The 20,718-nt window shown below is 38.1% G+C and overlaps 2 protein-coding genes across 2 annotated transcripts in view; one reads left to right on the forward strand and one right to left on the reverse strand.

The window, feature by feature from the left end:
* Positions 1–20,718, forward strand: part of LOC149425878 (uncharacterized) — a 310,068-nt gene that overhangs the window by 73,875 nt on the left and 215,475 nt on the right. The gene's annotated exons all lie outside the window — the stretch shown is intronic.
* Positions 4,742–5,629, reverse strand: LOC149425879 (uncharacterized). The gene has a single exon (XM_089643793.1). It carries the CDS (start codon positions 5,627–5,629, stop codon positions 4,742–4,744), a length of 888 nt encoding a protein of 295 aa, XP_089499919.1.

A 20,718-nucleotide genomic window follows, 5' to 3' on the forward strand; every position in this document is an offset into this window, starting at 1 on the left:
TGAATGTCAATTGTTTGTTTGTTTTTCACGTTATCGCTTTTCGGTAGCAAGTACATCGGTGTATAGGTTACTCTTATCATGAATGAATTACACTAATTGATAAATTCTTCTTTTTGTTTTTCTGTGCTAGAACATCTGTTCTACTGTGTAGTATCGTAAACATGTCATGATGAAGACAACGGTTGAAATTTTAAGGCATGTATTCTAAGTCATGGCATTCTAAGAGGAATGGGCTGTTAATAGAATTATGCACTCTAAATATTAAAACTCATTATTGCAAGATTTGGATAACGTCTGGATTCTAGGCGAAATCCATTCGTTGTTTCAAGTAAGTCAACAATATATTAAGATGCATGAACTTCGGTTGTGCTCCCTGCTTCCATGTCGTCCATTTAACTGAGGATTTTTTTTTCTGGATCTGTTGTAGCATATTCATGTCCACACATATACACCACTAGAATACCCCAAAACAAAAATTAATTTAATTTCACATATGGTCGGTAATACTCATTATAACCATGGAAGTCAAAAGATTAGACATCTCTGTCATACACAGACAAAGGAAAAAATTTAGTATATCAACATTTTTGTTGATATTTTCTGAAAATTATATTAACAACTCTAATAAACTGTAATTTAAGTAAACATCAACGTTAATTAAAATAAATCAATGAAATGTGGGATTGAATGCCTATAGCGGGATCTTCGGGAGAAGGAATCAGAAGGTATTTGAAGGAAAACACAAATGATTGTCGATCGATTTATTTACGTCTCAGGAGAAGCTCTGAGCGCCAAGTTAAGTTAAGTAAACTGTTGACCGCGGGACGGGTACGTGGCTTCTGGCGGCGTGGTACGCTGCGCGTTCTCTCCTCCTGGCGGCGCTGTCGTCGCAGTCACGTGGTGGTTGGGGCCGTGTGCAAGACCTCCAGGGTTGTCACAGAAAGGTAGGGTTGCCCCCTACAGTACTCCGCCCCCAGTAGCTGAGTCGGCTTGAGATTGAAGATTGAAGATTGAAGATTGAAGACGCAGCTGCGATACCTTCGAAGTCGGGCGTTGAAGTCGATCAGACACGGTTATTGTTGAATCGGGTTGTTTGGTGCGCCTTCTTTCAGGATTTGTCTTCTAATCCTATTGCGGCACCATCTCCACGTGAGGTATACTATGCCGGCGGTTACCAAGATGCAGAGTATGACGAGTGTAGAAAGCGAGAAGTGCTGTACGGTCGTATTCCCATCTTGGGTGACAAAGATCTCTTCCTTGGTCTGTTGTGAACCCATTGTTGGTTATTTTCGAACTGAAGATTGTTTGACTAATGCAAACTATATAGTACAGCCTAAGGTACCTACTCAGCAAATTTGTCGGCAGAAGCGATTTTTGCTAAATCTGCTTTTCGTTATACTCGTGTATATGAAGGGATTCTGCGAAATGCGCTATGAATGTTTTGTTTATGTAAGCCGTTATCAGCATGATGTCATGCCGTCCATTGTTCTCGAGAATGTTTTGAAATTCCTGGCGTCAGCGCTTATCGGAATGTGGCTTGTACCCGTGTTGTTGATAATAATTTCAATACAGGGGTAACCAATCGTTGGTTAGTGATCTGTAAGAAAAAATAACAAATAAAATTATCCCAAAAAAAAAAAATCTTGTCACTTGTCGAGTCGATCCGGGAATCGCACACGTCGGCCTGAGCGTGTTGTGGTGTGAGTTTGATCAGTTTTCTCAAAGGTGTTGGGTGTGGTGTTTGTTGTGTTTGTCGTTGTTGCTGCCATTTCTGTCGGTTCGGAGGTAATGTAGGCTGGTTTTAGTCGGTCGATAGTCACGGTGACTTCTCTGCCTTTAACACGAATCGTATACGTGCGTTCACTGCGGCGAATGACTTCGTGCGGACCACTGTACGGTAGTTGGAGTGGACTTTTTACCGTGTCGTCTCTCAGGAAGACGTGAGTTGCTGTTGGTAGGTCCTTAAAGATGAATTGTCGCTTTTCACCATGGCGAGTGCCTTCTACTGGCCTTAAATCGTCGAAATGCTGTCTCAGTTCCTTGAGAAAGTTGCCGGTGTCGACTTCGGGTGCTGATGATGGACGTGCAACCAGAAATTCTCCTGGTAGGCGAAGTGGTTTACCATATACCAGTTCGGCTGACGAGGTCGCGAGATCGTCTCTCCAGGCTGCTCTGATGCCCATTAAGACAGTTGGAAGTACTTGTGTCCAGCGGTTACTCTGATGGCATTTGATCGCTGCCTTCAGCTGGCGGTGTAATCGCTCCACCATACCGTTTGCTGCCGGGTGGTACGCGGTGGTGCGTATTTGGGTCGTTCCTGCCAAGTAATTTAATTGCCTGAACAGCTTCGACTCAAACTGTCTGCCTTGGTCGGTCGTGATGCGGAGTGGTGTGCCAAATCTGGTTATCCATCCTTCGTAAAATGCGCGTGCTACTGTCTCTGCCTCTTGGTCCTTGATGGGGAATGCCTCCGGCCACCTGGTGAATCTGTCTACGCATGTCAGACAATATCGACATCCCTCTGACATGGGCATGATGACGATGTCCACGTGGACATGCTCGAATCTGGATGCGGTTGTGGGGAAATCTCCAAGAGGTGCTGATACGTGTCTCGACACCTTGCTCCGCTGGCACTGGAGACAGTTACGTGCCCAATTCGTGGTGTCGGCTTTGATGGCTGGCCAGACATAACGTTGAGTCATGAGTTTGGTCGTTGCCCTGATGCCTGGGTGAGCCAGTTGATGAACCGCATTGAATGCTGCCGGTCGAAACTTTTTCGTGACAAAGGGTCTGACTGTTGTTGTGGAGACGTCACAGTAGAGATCTGCATCGGTACCGGGGATGCGCACCTTCTTGAGCTGCAGGTTGGATCCTTCCTGAAGGCAATTCTCTAATTCTGCGTCGTTAACTTGGTCCGCTGCCAGCGCTGCGTAGTCCAGAGGAGTATCGATTGCTTCGACTCTGGAGAGGGCATCTGCGACGATGTTATCCTTGTCTGCCACGTGACGTATGTCGGTTGTAAACTGGCTGATGTAGTCCAGATGTCGGAATTGCCTTGGCGAGCATTTTTCAGCTTTCTGCTGGAAGGCAAAAGTGATTGGTTTGTGATCCGTAAAGATCGTAAACATCCTGCCTTCTACCATGTGCTTGAAGTGTTTGACGGCAAGGTATATGGCAAGAAGTTCTCTGTCGTACGCTCCATATTTTCGTTCGGCTGGGCTGAATTTCTTCGAGAAAAATCCAAGTGGCTCCCAGTTTCCGTTGACGCGCTGCTGAAGTGCGGCTCCAGCTGTGGTGTCAGAAGCGTCGCTAATGATGGATAGAGGAGCTTCGCACTTTGGGTGGGCGATTAAAGTTGCCTGAGCAAGGGCTTCTTTGCATTTGTCAAAAGCTTCTATGGTCTTCGGTGTCCAGGGAACGGGTTGTTTGCTTTTTAGGTTCCCTTGTAGGAAGTCGTTGAGTGGTGACTGGTCCTCTGCAGCGTGGGGCAGAAATCTCCTGTAGAAATTTAGTGCTCCCAGAAAGCGTCGAAGATCTTTGATTGTTTGGGGTCGGTTGTAGCTCCTGATCGCTTCCACCTTCTCGGGAAGGGGTGTGGTACCCTTGCTGGACACCAAGTACCCCAGGAACTTGACCTCGTGTACACCGAAGTGGCATTTTGCGACGTTGATGACAACACCGTATTCCTGTAAGCGTTGGAATAATACTTCGAGGTGTGCCATGTGTTCCTCTTCTGATGATGAGGCTATGAGGATGTCATCAATGTAGGCGTAGCAGAAGTCGAGTCCACGCGTGACTTCGTCGATGAAACGTTGGAAGGTTTGGGCTGCGTTGCGGAGGCCGAAGGACATCATGGGGAACTCAAACAGGCCAAACGGTGTGGATATGGCCGTTTTCGGGATATCTTCCTGTGCCACTGGAATTTGGTTGTACGCTCTCACGAGGTCGATGGTGGAGAATATTCGAGTGCCGCTCAACGACTGAGCAAAATCCTGAATGTGGCGAACAGGGTAGCGGTCTGGAATAGTCCTGGCGTTCAGGCTCCGATAATCTCCGCACGGTCGCCATTGGTCGTCTTTCTTGGGTACCATGTGTAGAGGCGATGCCCAACAACTCTCAGAAGGACGAGCTATTCCAAGGTATACCATTGTCTCAAACTCTTTTTTGGCCAGCTTCAACCTGTCGGGGGCAAGGCGGCGTGGTCGTTCGCTTACTGGAGGTCCTGGAGTGGTTCTGATGTGGTGCCTAGTCTCGTGTCGAACATCCCTCCTGGTACCGTCCGGGCGCGTCAGGTCAGGAAATCGTTGCAACAGAATGTGGTAGGGTGACGTACCTGTAACTATCTTTATGGAAGGAGTGTTGTCGTTGCTCCTGGTCCCTGTCGTGGTCAGGTTCGTCACTTGATCGAGTAGTTTTCCGTTGCGGACGTCAACCAGCAAGTTGAATTTTGCCAAGAAGTCCACACCGATGATAGGCTTGGAGACATCAGCGATGACGAAACTCCAGGTGAAGTCACGTCTAAGCCCCAAATTGAGGGTAAGTGTCAGGTTTCCGTAAGTGGCGATGGTGCTTCCGTTCGCGGCTGCCAGCTCGTAAGATTGTTTAGGAGGTCGTCCTCGTACTAAGGTCCGTGGGTATACGCACAGGTCCGCGCCCGTGTCCACGAGGAATTGTGTGCGTGTTACCCGGTCTGTGACGAAAAGGCGACTTAATTTCGGTGGGCTGCAGGTACTGGTCGCCATCAGTTGTAGCCCTGGGCGTTTCCCTGTGCGTATTTACAGGGCTCCCGGCACCGTTGAGCATTAGCTCCGAACGTTGCGTGGTACCAGCATACGTCCGATGGTTGCGTACCCCTGGCACGACTGCGGCTACGGAAAAGTCGTGACCTAGAGCGGTTATCGCGGCGAACTGGGCTCATATCCCTGGGTTGACGATCCCTGACTTCGAGGGCGGCGATTTTCCCGCGCAGTTCGGCAATCGCATCCATTAAATTTGCCTCCGTGATCGCTCTTGGAGAGAAAACTTCGCTGGCAGAGGGCATTGTCGCAAGGTCGTCGATGGCATCGGCGAGGTTAGCCATTTTATCCAGCGGGGTGTCCTGTTGTGTGGCGAGGACCACCCGTGTGCTGTGAGGTAGTCGGCCCATCCACAGAGTCCTCAATACTTCGTCAGACACTGTATTGCCGGCGAGGGTGCGCAGGTGCCGGAGGAACTGGGACGGCCTTCGATCTCCTCGTTCCTCGTGCTCCAGGAGTCTCCTCGTCTTCTGTTCTTGCGTGACACTGAGGCGTTTAATGAGCTCACTCTTGAGCAAAGCGTAGGCTCCGACATCCGGTGGTGCCACTATTATGTCTCGCACTTCCTGGGCGTAAGCTGGATCTAGGGCTCCCAGGACGAAACCGAACTTGGAGGCATCTACAGTCACCCTTGCCGCCTCGAAACTGCGCTCTACCATCGCGAACCACAGTTCCGGATCCGTTGGGCAAAAAGGCGGGATGCGAACCGCCACGCGATCCACTTCCGGCGCGGCGGTAGGTGCGGGCGTGGGTTTAGATGCGGCCGTGGCGGTCGGTGCGGGGGTGAGGGGATCTGTCGGCTCAGGCGGCACGCTGCCGCCTTGTTGCGTCATCTTTTTGCTGCACAAAATCACTCACTTAATCAATAAACAACTGATGTAAATGTTCGTCTGATACTCCTGACGCAGTGATCGTCTCTTTGGCACTCGGGAATGCGCCAGGAGGAAAGTTCAGATGATTACACTTCACTAGATCGCGTGTTCACTGTCGGAAGGTCACCAATGTGGGATTGAATGCCTATAGCGGGATCTTCGGGAGAAGGAATCAGAAGGTATTTGAAGGAAAACACAAATGATTGTCGATCGATTTATTTACGTCTCAGGAGAAGCTCTGAGCGCCAAGTTAAGTTAAGTAAACTGTTGACCGCGGGACGGGTACGTGGCTTCTGGCGGCGTGGTACGCTGCGCGTTCTCTCCTCCTGGCGGCGCTGTCGTCGCAGTCACGTGGTGGTTGGGGCCGTGTGCAAGACCTCCAGGGTTGTCACAGAAAGGTAGGGTTGCCCCCTACAGAAATAAAATAATCTTGTTTTATTTAATCATTGATGAGAATATTAACCACTCTCGAACGAAAAGTGTGAAACCGAAAGGACAGAAATTTTGATCGCATGCGGGAATTGAACTCAGGACCTCTGCTTTGCCGGATCATTGCTCTTACCACTGAGCTAACTCAACTGTTTCAACTTCCAACTGTATAAAGAGCTACAAACATTATTATAATTTTCTTAACACGTATTTTTTAAAACGACTTTCTTTTTTTACTTTTAAATTCAGAGAATATGATTAAGATTTACGTATATTTCTTTTTGGCAAATTGATATCTGAAGTAATAATTCAAAACTAATGATTCGGGTATAATGCGCTTCGTAATATTATTTATTATGAAGAATCTAATTTGAGTAGAAACATGACATGTAAGAAATATTGGCTCATTATGTGGAATATAAATTGCCTTTCTTACAAGCCACTAGAATTACTAATGCACGGTTTTATTCTGGACAAAATGGTAAATGATGATTATTATTGAAAAGTTATGTTAATTTGTCTGTGATAAATGCGTAGCAGAACTACAATAATAATGGTATTCATTTGTTTGAAAACCTTTGTGGTATTATTTATTTATAGAGCGGAGACGGTTAAAATAAAGTTTCTGTGAGCACTTAGGCCATAGGTCCATTGTCTATCCCATCTCTCGTTCTATCTAATTCAACAGTTACCCGGTCCCTTTTTTAAAGATTATTAAGGCCCCACAAGGGAAGAGTTCACGGAGGTGGCGTCATTTCTCCTCTCCACTCCTCCTTGCTTCCCTGTAGGCCTCACGACGGAAGAGTCTACTCCCACTTGGTCCTCTAAATGCCCCACGAGGGAAGAGGATCACATCTCTCATTTCCACTCGTCCTTGGTTCCCTGAAGGCTCTATGATGGAAGAGTAAACTCCTCCTTGTTTTGCTGAAGGCCCCTCGAGGGAGAGGATCTCGTCTCTCCTCTCCACTCCTCCTTCGCTCACTGAAGGCCCGATGAGGGAAGAGGGCGTTTCAATTGTCTAATTTTCGTCCTACAAGTGTCTAGAGAAATAAAAGGAGAGGGATTTATAAATTAGAGGTGCTCATCTCATATGGTACTTGTAGTGGTAGTGTAGAACTGTCACAGAGATTTAGAGGTTATTAAATACCATTACTATTCATGGTCGTGAGCTCGGAATTATTCCTTCAGCCTATTAATTCAGGACTTTGGCTTACTGGCTGTCCAAGCTCCGATCATAACTATCGGAAATAAAAGCCTATATCATTCTGGGGATGCTGTGCCCAGGGTATTTTTATTGAATCTTGAAGAGGTCCGTGTTGTAGAAGGAAATAAATACAAAAGCTAGCAACTGTACACATACAACAACTTTTGAGCAAAAAAGTAAGTCGTAATAAATCATATCATTTACTTTTAGGTTAACTTTTTGGTTTGGTAGTATGTTAGACGTCTCATGCTATAGTTTGTTAAAACATCTGAATGCCATATAATACAGTATAAAGGAAGTATACGAATGTTTGAAACAGAAAAAAACTCTCAACCGGATAGCCCTGGCAATAAACAAGTTTTAATATATTTTTTGTCTGCAATTTTAGTCCTACGTAAAGTTTTCAGCTCATAACTTTATTTCAATCATGGAAATTAAGGTATTGATTAGTCGATTAAGTAATACAAATAAAAATAGATTGAAAGATCGACAGAGATATTCACAGAAGGATAAATGCAGGTAACTCCATTAAAGGAGGACTGAACGCAGTTAAAGCTTAGAATAAAATGTCCAAAGAAGCGAAGTTAGCAGTTCACAATAAAGCTTTACCAGCACTTCATTTTGGACTGCTAACTTCGCTTCTTTAGACAATGTTTTTCTTAGCGCTCACTGCGTTCAGTCCTCAATTAATGGAGTTACCTGGATTTATCCTTCTTTCATAACTTCTGTCAGTGAAAGGACAACATTTATTTGATGTCTTGTCAAAACCACATTTTACTTAAATTTTTACTCCAATCGCAAAAAAAATGAGACAACTCGATATTTTTGGGGAATTAGTAAAAAAAACAATACCTTCGCTTTTATCTTATTCATATAATAAAAAATAAGAATTTTTTTTTTAAATTAAGCCAACTGTTACGATAGCGGTTCAAAATATGAATAATTCATTTTGGCTATTTTTAGTATTTTATTAATGGATTCAATTAATTAATTAATTGCATGATAAAAAAAACTATAAAATGTGGACGCCCGGTCATATGTGACCCTCAAACACTGGAGGGGTGGTGAATAAAACGATTGAATTTAATTTTGTCAACGAATTATATTGTTCACTCAGATTCTATTGAAAAAATATATTATGAATAAAACGATTGAATTGAATTTTGTCAACGAATTATATTGTTCACTCAGATTCTATTGAAAAAATATTGAAGAAAAGTATTAAATTTTTATATATTTTTTTTAATTTGTTTATTTCATAAAAAAATTACTGAATATATAATATATCATTAGTAAGTAAAATACGTATATATAAGTAAGTAACAATGACATAGTTGAAAAACTAATGTTACAATAATATAACAGTTTCTAATAGAAGAAAAATTAAATATGTATGAGTGTTATAAAGATATGGTATTTATATATGATCATTTTTATTTTTAAAATCATTAATTAATTCCATTCTTCCTTTGCCCGGTCATATATGACTCTCAAAAGCTGGAAGGGTTATTACAATTATTAACTTCGAGGGATAGGCAAAATATTGTATTTATGTCGTGATATTGAACTACTCAAGTGATTTTTGGCATTTTATGCCAAGTTAGCAAAATTGTTTTGAGAAATCGCTTGCCATGATGTGCCAAATTTATAGAACCTAAAATATGGGATTAGCAGCGAAATCCAGGTGGATTAATTGGCTTTAAAGCGCAATAAGCTGTTTCATATGTATAGGTGTTAAATATAATACATTATATTATGGTCAATGTGATTAGAGAGGCTGTATTCATCACGTTCTCACTCTTAATACTTTTTCACATTTCATTATACAATACTTAATAATTACAATATTAAATTCGAATTTAATTAAATAAAAAAAATAAAAAATACATATATATCAATATCTTGACGACTTCCGTATTCGAGGAGTAAGGCTCTCGACTAGCAAGCTGGAGGTCGCGGGTTCAAATTCTGGCATTCGCAAATAAATTTTATTTGATTAATTTGTGTTACAACATATATTACTAATTTAAAATAATATATAGATTATATGTGTTGTATGACCCAGAGTAGAAAATTCTCAAAGCATTGCCCTGATGTAAGACCACCGTTCAGAATTAAACGTTGCTCGTGTTGGCTTATTGAATTCGGCGTGTTTGGTGACCAGATTTGAATAGCCAGGTATTTCCAGACGGTTGAGAGCATTTGTGTTTTTTGTGCGGTTTTACATAAAGAATTTTTTCTTTTTAAATCAACCTGAAGAAATTAATTTGTATTAAATACATAAAATAGATTCATAGGGGGTTTTACTCATAATTTTATTACGTTTGGTACATCCAGCAAATTTCACATCATACTAACATCAAATCTAACGACAAATTCCGCTAAAGTTTTAGAAAAATATTAATTTAAATGCATGTTTTTCCGTCTTTCCGGACGTAAATCATTGTTTCTTGAAGTGATTAAGTTGAAATGATGTGATATTTCAATTATTAATGATAATTAAGAATGAAGCGGAATAGATTTTTTTTATCCATATTGACTAGTTGAACGGGCTTTGTCCAAGATTATATTGACTAGTTGAGCGGGCTTTGTCCAAGATTATACTTACTAGTTGAGCGGGATTTGTCCAAGATTATATTGACTAGTTGAGCGGGATTTGTCCAAGATTATATTGACTAGTTGAGCGGGATTGGTCCAAGATTATATTGACTAGTTGAGCGGGATTTGTCCAAGATTATATTGACCAGTTGAGTGGGCTTTGTCCAAGATTATACTGACTAGTTGAGCGGGATTTTTCCAAGATTATATTGACTAGTTGAGCGGGATTTGTCCAAGATTATATTGACTAGTTGAGCGGGATTTGTCCAAGATTATATTGACTAGTTGAGTGGGATTTGTCCAAAATTATATTGACTAGTTGAGCGGGATTTGTCCAAGATTATATTGTCTAGTTGAGTGGGCTTTGTCTAAGATTATACTGACTAGTTGAGCGGGATTTGTCCAAAATTATATTGACTAGTTGAGCGGGATTTGTCCAAGATTATATTGACTAGTTGAGCGAGATTTGTCCAAGATTATATTGACTAGTTGAGCGGGATTTGTCCAAGATTATATTGACTAGTTGAGTGGGCTTTGTCCAAGATTATACTGACTAGTTGAGTGGGCTTTGTCCAAGATTATACTGACTAGTTGAGCGGGATTTGTCCAAGATTATATTGACTAGTTGAGCGAGATTTGTCCAAGATTATATTGACTAGTTGAGCGGGATTTGTCCAAGATTATATTGACTAGTTGAGTGGGCTTTGTCCAAGATTATACTGACTAGTTGAGCGGGATTTGTCCAAGATTATATTGACTAGTTGAGCGGGCTTTTTTCAAGATTATATTGACTTGTTGAGCGGGCTTTGGCCAAGATTATAATTAAAAACTCTAGTAATTCTGTGAACAGTGGATCTCGCGTCCAAAAAAGTATTTTTCTGAATTTCTTATTTAAAATATCCAAAACTAAAATTTCCTCTGAAATCAAAATATGTATTTATTTCTTAATATTTGAGAAATCAACCGTTGAATATTATAATTTTTGATTTTTCACTTGTAGCAAACACTTTGTGGGTATACATAATTATAATAATTAAAATAAAATAACTTTGTTTAAATACCACTTTATTGTATATATTTATAACCAACCGGTTTCAGTTCAGCCCGAACCTTCATCAGGGTTAATAAAAACATATTAAATTAATTACAGAGGTGTATGGGTACTTATAGTTAAGCTGGAAGAGGGAGAGAGAACATCAACTTTGGTGGGGGTGGAAGACTTAGGTAGGAGAGAGGGGGTAAACATAGGTGCAGGAAATGGAAATATATTTAAAATGGGGCTGTTTGTTAAATCTAATTGTTTATTTAGTAAATTGATTTTATTGACTTTAAGGGATTTTTTATCTCGAGTGCTTCTAAATTGTTGAGGCGTAGACCTATCCCGTTTCTATGTAATACTTCTACACCTGAAGGCTTATCAAATGAGTGATCTTTATCTATTAAATGTGTTGCAAATTCCGAAAAACCTATGTTGTTTAAGCATCTCAAGTGCTCAACTACCCGCGTTTGAACATTTCTTGCAGTTTTACCAATGTAAAATGCTTCGCAGTCGTTACATTTAAGTTTATAGATGCCAGAATGGCTTAAATTATTTTCTTTATCTTTTGAGTTAATTAAAAGTTTACCTAGGTTATTATTGGTATAAAAAGCGGCTTTAATTTCTGTTGGAAATTTTAAAACACATGAGGACGAGAAATTATTAATGTATAAAATTCTACGCCAACCATGGTTTTTATTTACTGCGATGTTGGGGATACTATTGTACAGGAATTTATTACAAAATATGAGTCGTTGTTTTTTTGCAAGGATTTTATTAATTAAGGTATGGGTATATCCGTTATTTATGGCTACACTATAAACTACTTTAAATTTAATGACGCTATAGTCCAACAAAAATACGGACTACCCATGGGTCTTCCTACGAGTCCTCTATTTGCTGACATCTTCATGGATAACTTGGAAAAAAATATTTTTACTTCTAACTCACCTCTTTTAAATAACGTTTTTATGTGGAAACGTTATGTTGATGACATTTTTTGCATATGGAAAGGTACAGAACGTCAACTTAATTCCTTCTTGTCCCTCCTTAATTCGTTCCATAAAAATACTCAGTTTACAGTAGAAATAGGTACTAATTACAGTTTAAATTTTCTAGACCTATCCCTTTCCATTATTAATAATAAATTTAATTTTAATATTTATAGAAAACCTACTTTTACCGATACAGTCATTCATAGTACTTCTAACCATCCCATTTCCCATAAACATTCTGCCTTCCATTCTATGGTCCACAGACTTGTCACTATTCCGCTATCTAAAGTTAACTTCAATATTGAACTCTCTATAATCAAATCTATCGCCATAAATAACGGATATACCCATACCTTAATTGATAAAATCCTTGCAAAAAAACAACGACTCATATTTTGTAATAAATTCCTGTACAATAGTATCCCCAACATCGCAGTAAATAAAAACCATGGTTGGCGTAGAATTTTATACATTAATAATTTCTCGTCCTCATGTGTTTTAAAATTTCCAACAGAAATTAAAGCCGCTTTTTATACCAATAATAACCTAGGTAAACTTTTAATTAACTCAAAAGATAAAGAAAATAATTTAAGCCATTCTGGCATCTATAAACTTAAATGTAACGACTGCGAAGCATTTTACATTGGTAAAACTGCAAGAAATGTTCAAACGCGGGTAGTTGAGCACTTGAGATGCTTAAACAACATAGGTTTTTCGGAATTTGCAACACATTTAATAGATAAAGATCACTCATTTGATAAGCCTTCAGGTGTAGAAGTATTACATAGAAACGGGATAGGTCTACGCCTCAACAATTTAGAAGCACTCGAGATAAAAAAATCCCTTAAAGTCAATAAAATCAATTTACTAAATAAACAATTAGATTTAACAAACAGCCCCATTTTAAATATATTTCCATTTCCTGCACCTATGTTTACCCCCTCTCTCCTACCTAAGTCTTCCACCCCCACCAAAGTTGATGTTCTCTCTCCCTCTTCCAGCTTAACTATAAGTACCCATACACCTCTGTAATTAATTTAATATGTTTTTATTAACCCTGATGAAGGTTCGGGCTGAACTGAAACCGGTTGGTTATAAATATATACAATAAAGTGGTATTTAAACAAAGTTATTTTATTTTAATTATTATAATTTTTGACATTTTACCAAAAATACAACAATTTGTGCTAATCAATGTACAGAATTGGCAGACCAAATTGTATAAAACCAAAACAAAAAAACATAATTTATAATATAATAAAGAAACAGAGTGTATGTAGGTAAAAAAAATTATACCCATAACAGAATTATATTATAAACAAAAACACAAACTTACTACCGATATGTCAGAAATAAGTGACTTTTTAATATATTTATTCGTGGTTAATTTATATATGGCCGCTTTTGTGAGACATTACCTCAGGGGCGCTTATTCTTAAACTTGCTAACTAACTAACTAACCATCACGCAATTTCGCTGCAGGGGTAGGCAGAGAGGACGGACCGCCAACCAACTTGGTCATTTTCAGACACTTCTTGCCCCACTCTTTCATACATCACGGACGGCCGGCGTGGTCTAGTGGTATACGCTTTTGACTACAGATCCGACGGTCGCGGGTTCGAACCCGGCGTGCGCAAATAAATTTTATTTGATTAATTTGTGTTATTTCACAATTAATTAATTTAAAATAACATATAGTATATTTGCGGCACGTTCCAGAGTGGAAGATACTCTCAGTATCGCCCTGGTGTAAGACCACCATTCAGAATTGAAACGTTGCTTGAAATGGCTTTAGCCGTGTTTGGTGACCAGATCTGAATAGCCAGGTACTTCCCTACCTTCCTCTTCCCCATCTCCCTCCCCTCCCCAATACCCTCAGCCTCACAACATGCCATAGTCTCACTGGCTCCAGACGGGAGCAGTTGGGACTCTTGTGCGGTAATACTGTAAAAAAAAAAAAAAAAAAAAAAAAACATCATCTTCATACATACTCTTCTATTAAGGACTCTTGACATTGCCGATCGTGCCAAGTCTTCCTCAGCCGTCCCCGACTTCTGCTACCATCCGAATTTGCTTCATATATTTTCATTACACTCCTTTCTTCTCTTATTCGCTCTGCATTCCCAAACCATCTAAGCGTCCTTTTCTTAATTTTACTAATTACGCTTACATCAGCCCTGCACTCTTTGCGGATTTCCACATTTTTCGCACGATCATACATGTTTTTACCACACATCCGCCTCAGAGATCTCAATTCTACAGCATTCAGTCTACTTTCATCTTCTCTCTGCCAGTTCCATGCCTCACTTTGATACATGAGGGTATGTACAAGCAATTGTGGACAATTTTTTTCTTGGCGCTAACTGCGTTCAGTCCTCCATTAATGGAGTTACCTGCATTTAATCTACTTTCAATATCTCTGTTAGCCTTTCCATCTCTCTTAAACATACTCCCTAAATACACAAACTCATCCACCTGATCCGAGTATTCCTCATTTACAACTATATCTATATACTGAACACTGTTTTTGCACTATCTTTTTCAAACACCATTACTTTAGACTTACTTTCATTCATCATTAACTAATTCTTCATACATTTTTCGTTCACACAGGTTATTCAGTTGAAACAGGACTCAGTCAATAAACACACATAGTATCGCACGGCGAGAAAAATTGACTTCTGAAAGAATTTCCAAGTGATCGATTATCCTAAAGATCTTTCAGGAAATGTACTGCGAAATAAACCCACTGTGCTTAATGCATAATGTAACACCTAAAGGCGTAGGAGATTATTTTCAATTCGGCCCTTCCAATCCATTTTGATTTTGCTGTAAGTAAATACTTAAACAAACAACGGACGCCGCACCGTAGCTACGATTTAGGCGTTTTGCACAAGTAAGGTTTTCGCCCAATCATTCAAAGTCTATTTATAGTGCTTTAGCAATGAGTACCTTAAATAGTTTGGCCAAGGAATATGATTAGTAATTTTTTTATACATGTTTGCAATGAGATATACAGGGTTTTCCAATAAGAGGTGTTATTTTGAATAGCCCGCTATTTCGGTAGATGTTACTTTTAAAGCTGTCATTTTTTAATATTTGACAAGTAGAAACTACGCCATTAATAAAAATGGAACGATACACGCTTCAACAACGCATTGAAATTATTAAAATTCACTTGAGTGAATCGAATGCAAATCATCTTGAGTGATGAGGCCCATTTCCACCTCGGTGGCTTCGTCAACAAACAAAATTGTCTGATCTGGGGCTCGGAAAACCCAAGAGTTATTGTTGAAAAGCCTCTTTATCCTCAACGTGTGACTGTTTGGTGAGGTTTATGGTCCGGCGGAGTCATTGGACCTTACTTTTTCAAAAATGAGGCTGGAGTAACAGTTACGGTGAATGGATTGTGCTATCGAGAGATGATTAATGAGCTTTTATAGCCAGAATTGGATGGTATTGATCTGGACAACGTTTACTTTCAACAAAACGGCGCTATGTGCCACACAAACAACGAAACTATAGATATTTTACGATTGAATATCAAAATAACACCTCTTATTAGAAAACCCTGTATATAAGAGGTAATAAATACAAACATAAAACGGCATTTTGCTGTTTTTGGATTTCCGTGTCGCGAATAACCGGACAATATTTGAATTCCACAAACTAATGAATACCTACCAATGCTAGCAGAAAAAATATTTGTGCAAATAATTTAATTAACAGGGGATTTGCCTTGAAAATTAACACTGACGCTTTGAATCACTCGGCTAAAAACTAATCTAACTTTCTCTGCTTCAATAAATGTTTTAAAACATTTGCTGCCACGTACTTTTCTGATATTAACATTACGCTTAATTTTTTCCCCCATGAAAGTGTGATTGGCATTAAATCGGTTAATACAATAATGCTATCGACTCACGTGCCGGCCTGAAAAGTTTTACACTACCTTCAAAACGCTACCTTCCCGTCAAAAGCTTAAAGATTCCTTCAAATCTCACCAGTAACCCGCATCCACCTCACATTTATCCTTTCCACTTAATTAATTACGTTTTCCTAAATCAGTGGTTCAATTTCTTTTGGCCCACGGACCCCTTTTCATGGTCAAAACTTGCCTCCGGACCCGGGGTGAACAACTACATAAATGTATTATAGAAAAATTACAAATTTAACTCTGATGTCTTGGATAGTAAATGGTGACGTAAAAATAAAATATTTTGTTGAAGAAGTATTTATTGAAATTTCAACTATTGTTTTAAAATACAAAAAAAAAATGAATCACTTGGATGAACTTAAGGCGAAGCTTAATGCCAAATCAATATTTTGATTTATCTTTATAACGAATTGGTGTACATTATGAATACCAAAAAATATGCTTTAGATAAATTGAAAGTTTTCCTATCGCTTCGCTTGAGTAGAATACAAATAAAAAAATAAATTACTCAAAAAAATATATATATAATATATATAAATATATATGCAAACTACTAAAAAAAAATTTTTTTTCAATAGAAATTTATGAACGCATAAAGGAAACAACTTAAAAAATACTGTATATTAAAACACAAACACTTTGTATTTAACCACGAATTTATTATTTCATATATCGACCGGTTTCACTTCGACCAAGCTTCTTCAGGATATAATAATAACTAAATGCTAAGACAGAGTTGTGGCTTATATATAAGAGTGACAGAGGGAGAAAGAACAAAATTAGAGGGAGACAAAATATTTGACATAGGTAAAATGGATAATCAATTAGTGGGAGGGAGACAACAATACAATAATCAATTACTGGGGGGGAAACATCAATACACATCATAATCCTAAGTAAATGAACAAACAACAGTTAACTGTAATCTATGAGATATTAAAAAAAAAAAATATATATTGTTGTATTTTACATTAACTAAAGGACAATATTTAGATATATGATAATATTAATAATGAATCACGCTACAACACATATATACTATCATGGGTTAGGATGGATTGCGGGAAATAAGTTAAAAATAGGACTATAGGGTGTATTTTTTGATTTGATAAGTTAATTTGATTATTAATTAAGTATTCTGACATATTTGTATTTAAAGATTTCCTAATTTCTAAAGCTTCTAAGTTATCTAGTTTTATACCTATACTATTTTTATGTAAGATGTGAGTTCCTGAAATTTTATTAAATGTATGATCTGTTGAGATCAAGTGATTTGCGAGCTCAGAGAAACCTTTTCCATTTAAGACGAAATAAGATCCTAAAAAAATATCAGTTATGGGCGTGAACGCGATTTAAGTGGGCGAAGCAAATTAGTTTCACACGCGCTCCGCTCGAATTAAATATTATAATATTTCGGGGTGCAGGGGAATGAAGTACGTTGCAATGGGGAACACCCGACACAACGAACAGTTCGAAGTCAGAGCAGCGATGAAATCCACTAGATGGTACCCATGAGTAAGGTTTGAACATGAAATGCTTAATAATGGGCGTCTTTCAAACTATGTGAATAGTAATATTAAGTTGAATGTGCATGTTTTAGGCAAATTTCGATAGAAACGTTACCTATTGCAGAAGGAGCTCATGATTTTATGATTCTTATCAGATTTCTGTAACCATACTGCTAGACGGTAGGCAGTAACTTATGACTCGTAACCGACGTGTTCTTCATTGACAGATGTCAAAGCAATACGGTATTCAATCACGAATCATTTTCATAATATCTGATCATAATTATATCTGAATATATTGACAAGATAAATAAAATATCAGTCATTTTCAATATTTATTATTATCGTTTACAAAAAGTTACATAAAACAAATAATAATGTAATGTAAAAAGCATAAGATGCAACTTTTTTTGTATAAAGGCCATCATTTATTATAATATAAGTTAGAAATAGTAAAAATAATTTTATATAAAAAACGAAAATAATTATTCAATAAATAGCATTTCGTCGAAATCTAAACGACGATTTCCAAATTGACGTTCTTTACATACAATATCTAAGATATGTGGAGGATCACGAACATTCATAGACCTTGTGACTCCAGGATCGATAAGCTCGACAAGAATGCAATCCATTTAAAAATTAGTTAATTTAATAAGCATTTTTTCTTCCCAGAACTTGTCATCTCGAAGTATACGCTCAACTATCTCTAAGTTAGATAATTACAATCATAAAAAGAGTCGTGCTGCGAAATTCTATTTAATACAGTTAAAGAAAAAATATGTCTTCTATTCTCCTTCCTTCCAGAATAACGGGTTTCTTCTCTTCCTGTGTAAACAAAACTTTTACTTTATTTACGTCAATTTTTTTTTTTTTTTTAATTTTTTTTATTAAAAGTATACAATACAGAATATAGTATATTATATAAAGCATTGTACTCCCAGGAGTTAATAAACTCATTGCGGGAATGATACGCATTACATGAAACATATAGCTGTATGTATTAAATGGACATATGATGGGACATACACAACATTATTATTTCAGATAGTCATTAATAAGATGAAGTTTGAGCATGTTAGTTTGGGTCTTTTTACATTGACTTGCACATTTGATCTCGTTGGGTAGTTGATTATATTTTGTGTGAGCTATGTATTCCAGGGATCTTAGTCCATATTTTGTTGATTTGATTTTTGGTATATGTAGTTTGTTGTGATTTCTTGTGTTGTGTTGGTGTACGTCGTAATTGTAATAGAGTGTAGTGTTGGAATGTGCCGAGTGTTGAATTACTTTTAATATAGTTTTAGTTATTTCAAAAGTGGGAATGGTATTAAAATGAAGTATTTGGGTGTTTCTGTAGATGTCTTTGACATGTGTGTCCCAAGGTAAACTGAAAATATTTCGCAGGGCTCTATTTTGGACGACTTGGACTTCTGAAATCATTTTTTTTGTAGCAAATCCCCAGATTCCGGCGAGATATATTAGATGTGAGTGAATCATAGCATGGTAAATCGATTTTAATAGAGAGGGAGGAAGTAACCCGCGAAGTCTATATAAAACACCAGTTATATGACTAATTTTGGATAGAACATGTTTAAATTGGTGATTCCATGTGAGTTGTGAATCAATGAAAAGGCCAAGATATTTTGTAACATCAGCCCTTTCAAGGCGGTTATTATCAAGACTTATATTAAGACATACATTTTTTTATTTGCAAACAGTATGTAATGTGTTTTTTTTATGTTTAGGCTAAGTTTGTTTAATCGCAGCCAGTTTGCCAGGCAAGCTACATCACTTTCCATTTCCTTTTCAAGTTCGTTTAAATCATTATTGTGATAAAGAATCACTGTATCATCTGCATAGAGTTGTATTGTACCCTTAAGTCCCCATTTAGCAATATCATTTATATATATATATATTAAAAATAGTAATGGTCCAAGTACGGAGCCCTGAGGCACGCCACATTTTATCGTTCCCATGCTGCTCGTCCCCTTTCCAACAAAGGTCTGACAGTGTCGGTTAGAGAGGTAGCTACACAGTAACTTCAGGGGAGTACCTACTATGCCTAGGTGTTCTAGCTTCTTTAGTAGTATCCCATGGTCAACCGTATCGAAAGCCTTTTTTAAATCTATAAATAAGCCTGCAGCATGCTTACCCTGGTCTATATGCTTTTGGAGGGCGTATACAAAATCGAAGGCAGCACATTTTGTGTTAGATTGGTTTCTGAATCCATACTGTTGGGATGCGAGTAAATTGTTTGATAGGAGATATTTAGTGAGCCTAAGCTTAATAACCTTTTCAAAAACTTTAGAGACGACAAAGAGGATGGATATAGGACGGTAATTAGAAGGATTTTTTTTGCAATCATCTTTGTAAATCGGAATTATTTTTGCTATCTTTAGTTGATCTGGGAAGATTCCACTATTCAGGGATTGATTAATAAGAAAAACAAGGTGGTCAGCTAATATATCTTTGCAAAAGTTCAGGTACACTGGTGTAATTCCATATAAACCTGGAGATGCATTAGACTTTAGTTGAGAGATGATACTGAGAACTTCTGTTTTATTTGTTTTGGCCATGTATAAGGACTGGATTGCTTTTTGATCCGTGTTTATAGTGATAGAATCATCTGGATATGATGCAATTGTAGCTGCTAAGTTTTCCCCAACTGATATAAAGAAGTTGTTAAAAGTTGAAGCTATCTGTGTTGGGCATGTTATTTCTTCATTCTTAATGAGAAGACATTCAATTTCATCTTTCTGGGGTGTCGACCTATTTGTTAGAATTGCATTTATTATTTTCCATGTCTGTCGCGGATTACGCAGGTTTTCTTTAAATATAGTCGTGTAGTATTTGGTTTTAGCATATCTTCTATAGTTGGTAACTTGATTTCTTGTTTTATTTCTCAGTGCTGTGAATATATCACTTTGCTGATTTTTTTCCAGATTTTAAACGCATTGTTGCGCTGTTTGATAAGTGCATTTAATTTTGCATCAAACCATGGAGTATTACCCCTCCGTTGGTCTCCTATGCGTAACTCAGATTTATGTTGGGATGATTTTATTGCTGTTTTGATGTATTCATTAAAATTATTACAGATTTCATTGGCATTACTGGTGGTTTCGTGTGGAAAGTTGTGGGATTCTACATATGTTTTTAACATGTTTTTATCGGTTTTGGTGTTGTTTGAAAAAGAATGTATTCTATTATTAGTGTGATGTTTCAAGCTGTTTTGGTAATCTAATATCAAAATGTTATGATCAGGTAGGCATCTATATTTGCAGTAGTTGAGGAAATATTTTGTCTGTTTGAGATGATATGGTCTATTAGAGAAGTAGAGGTA

This window comes from Hesperophylax consimilis, chromosome 2 (assembly GCF_061612785.1).
Source record: "Hesperophylax consimilis isolate HC1 chromosome 2, BYU_Hcon_1.0, whole genome shotgun sequence".
NCBI classification, from domain to species: Eukaryota; Metazoa; Arthropoda; class Insecta; order Trichoptera; family Limnephilidae; genus Hesperophylax; species Hesperophylax consimilis.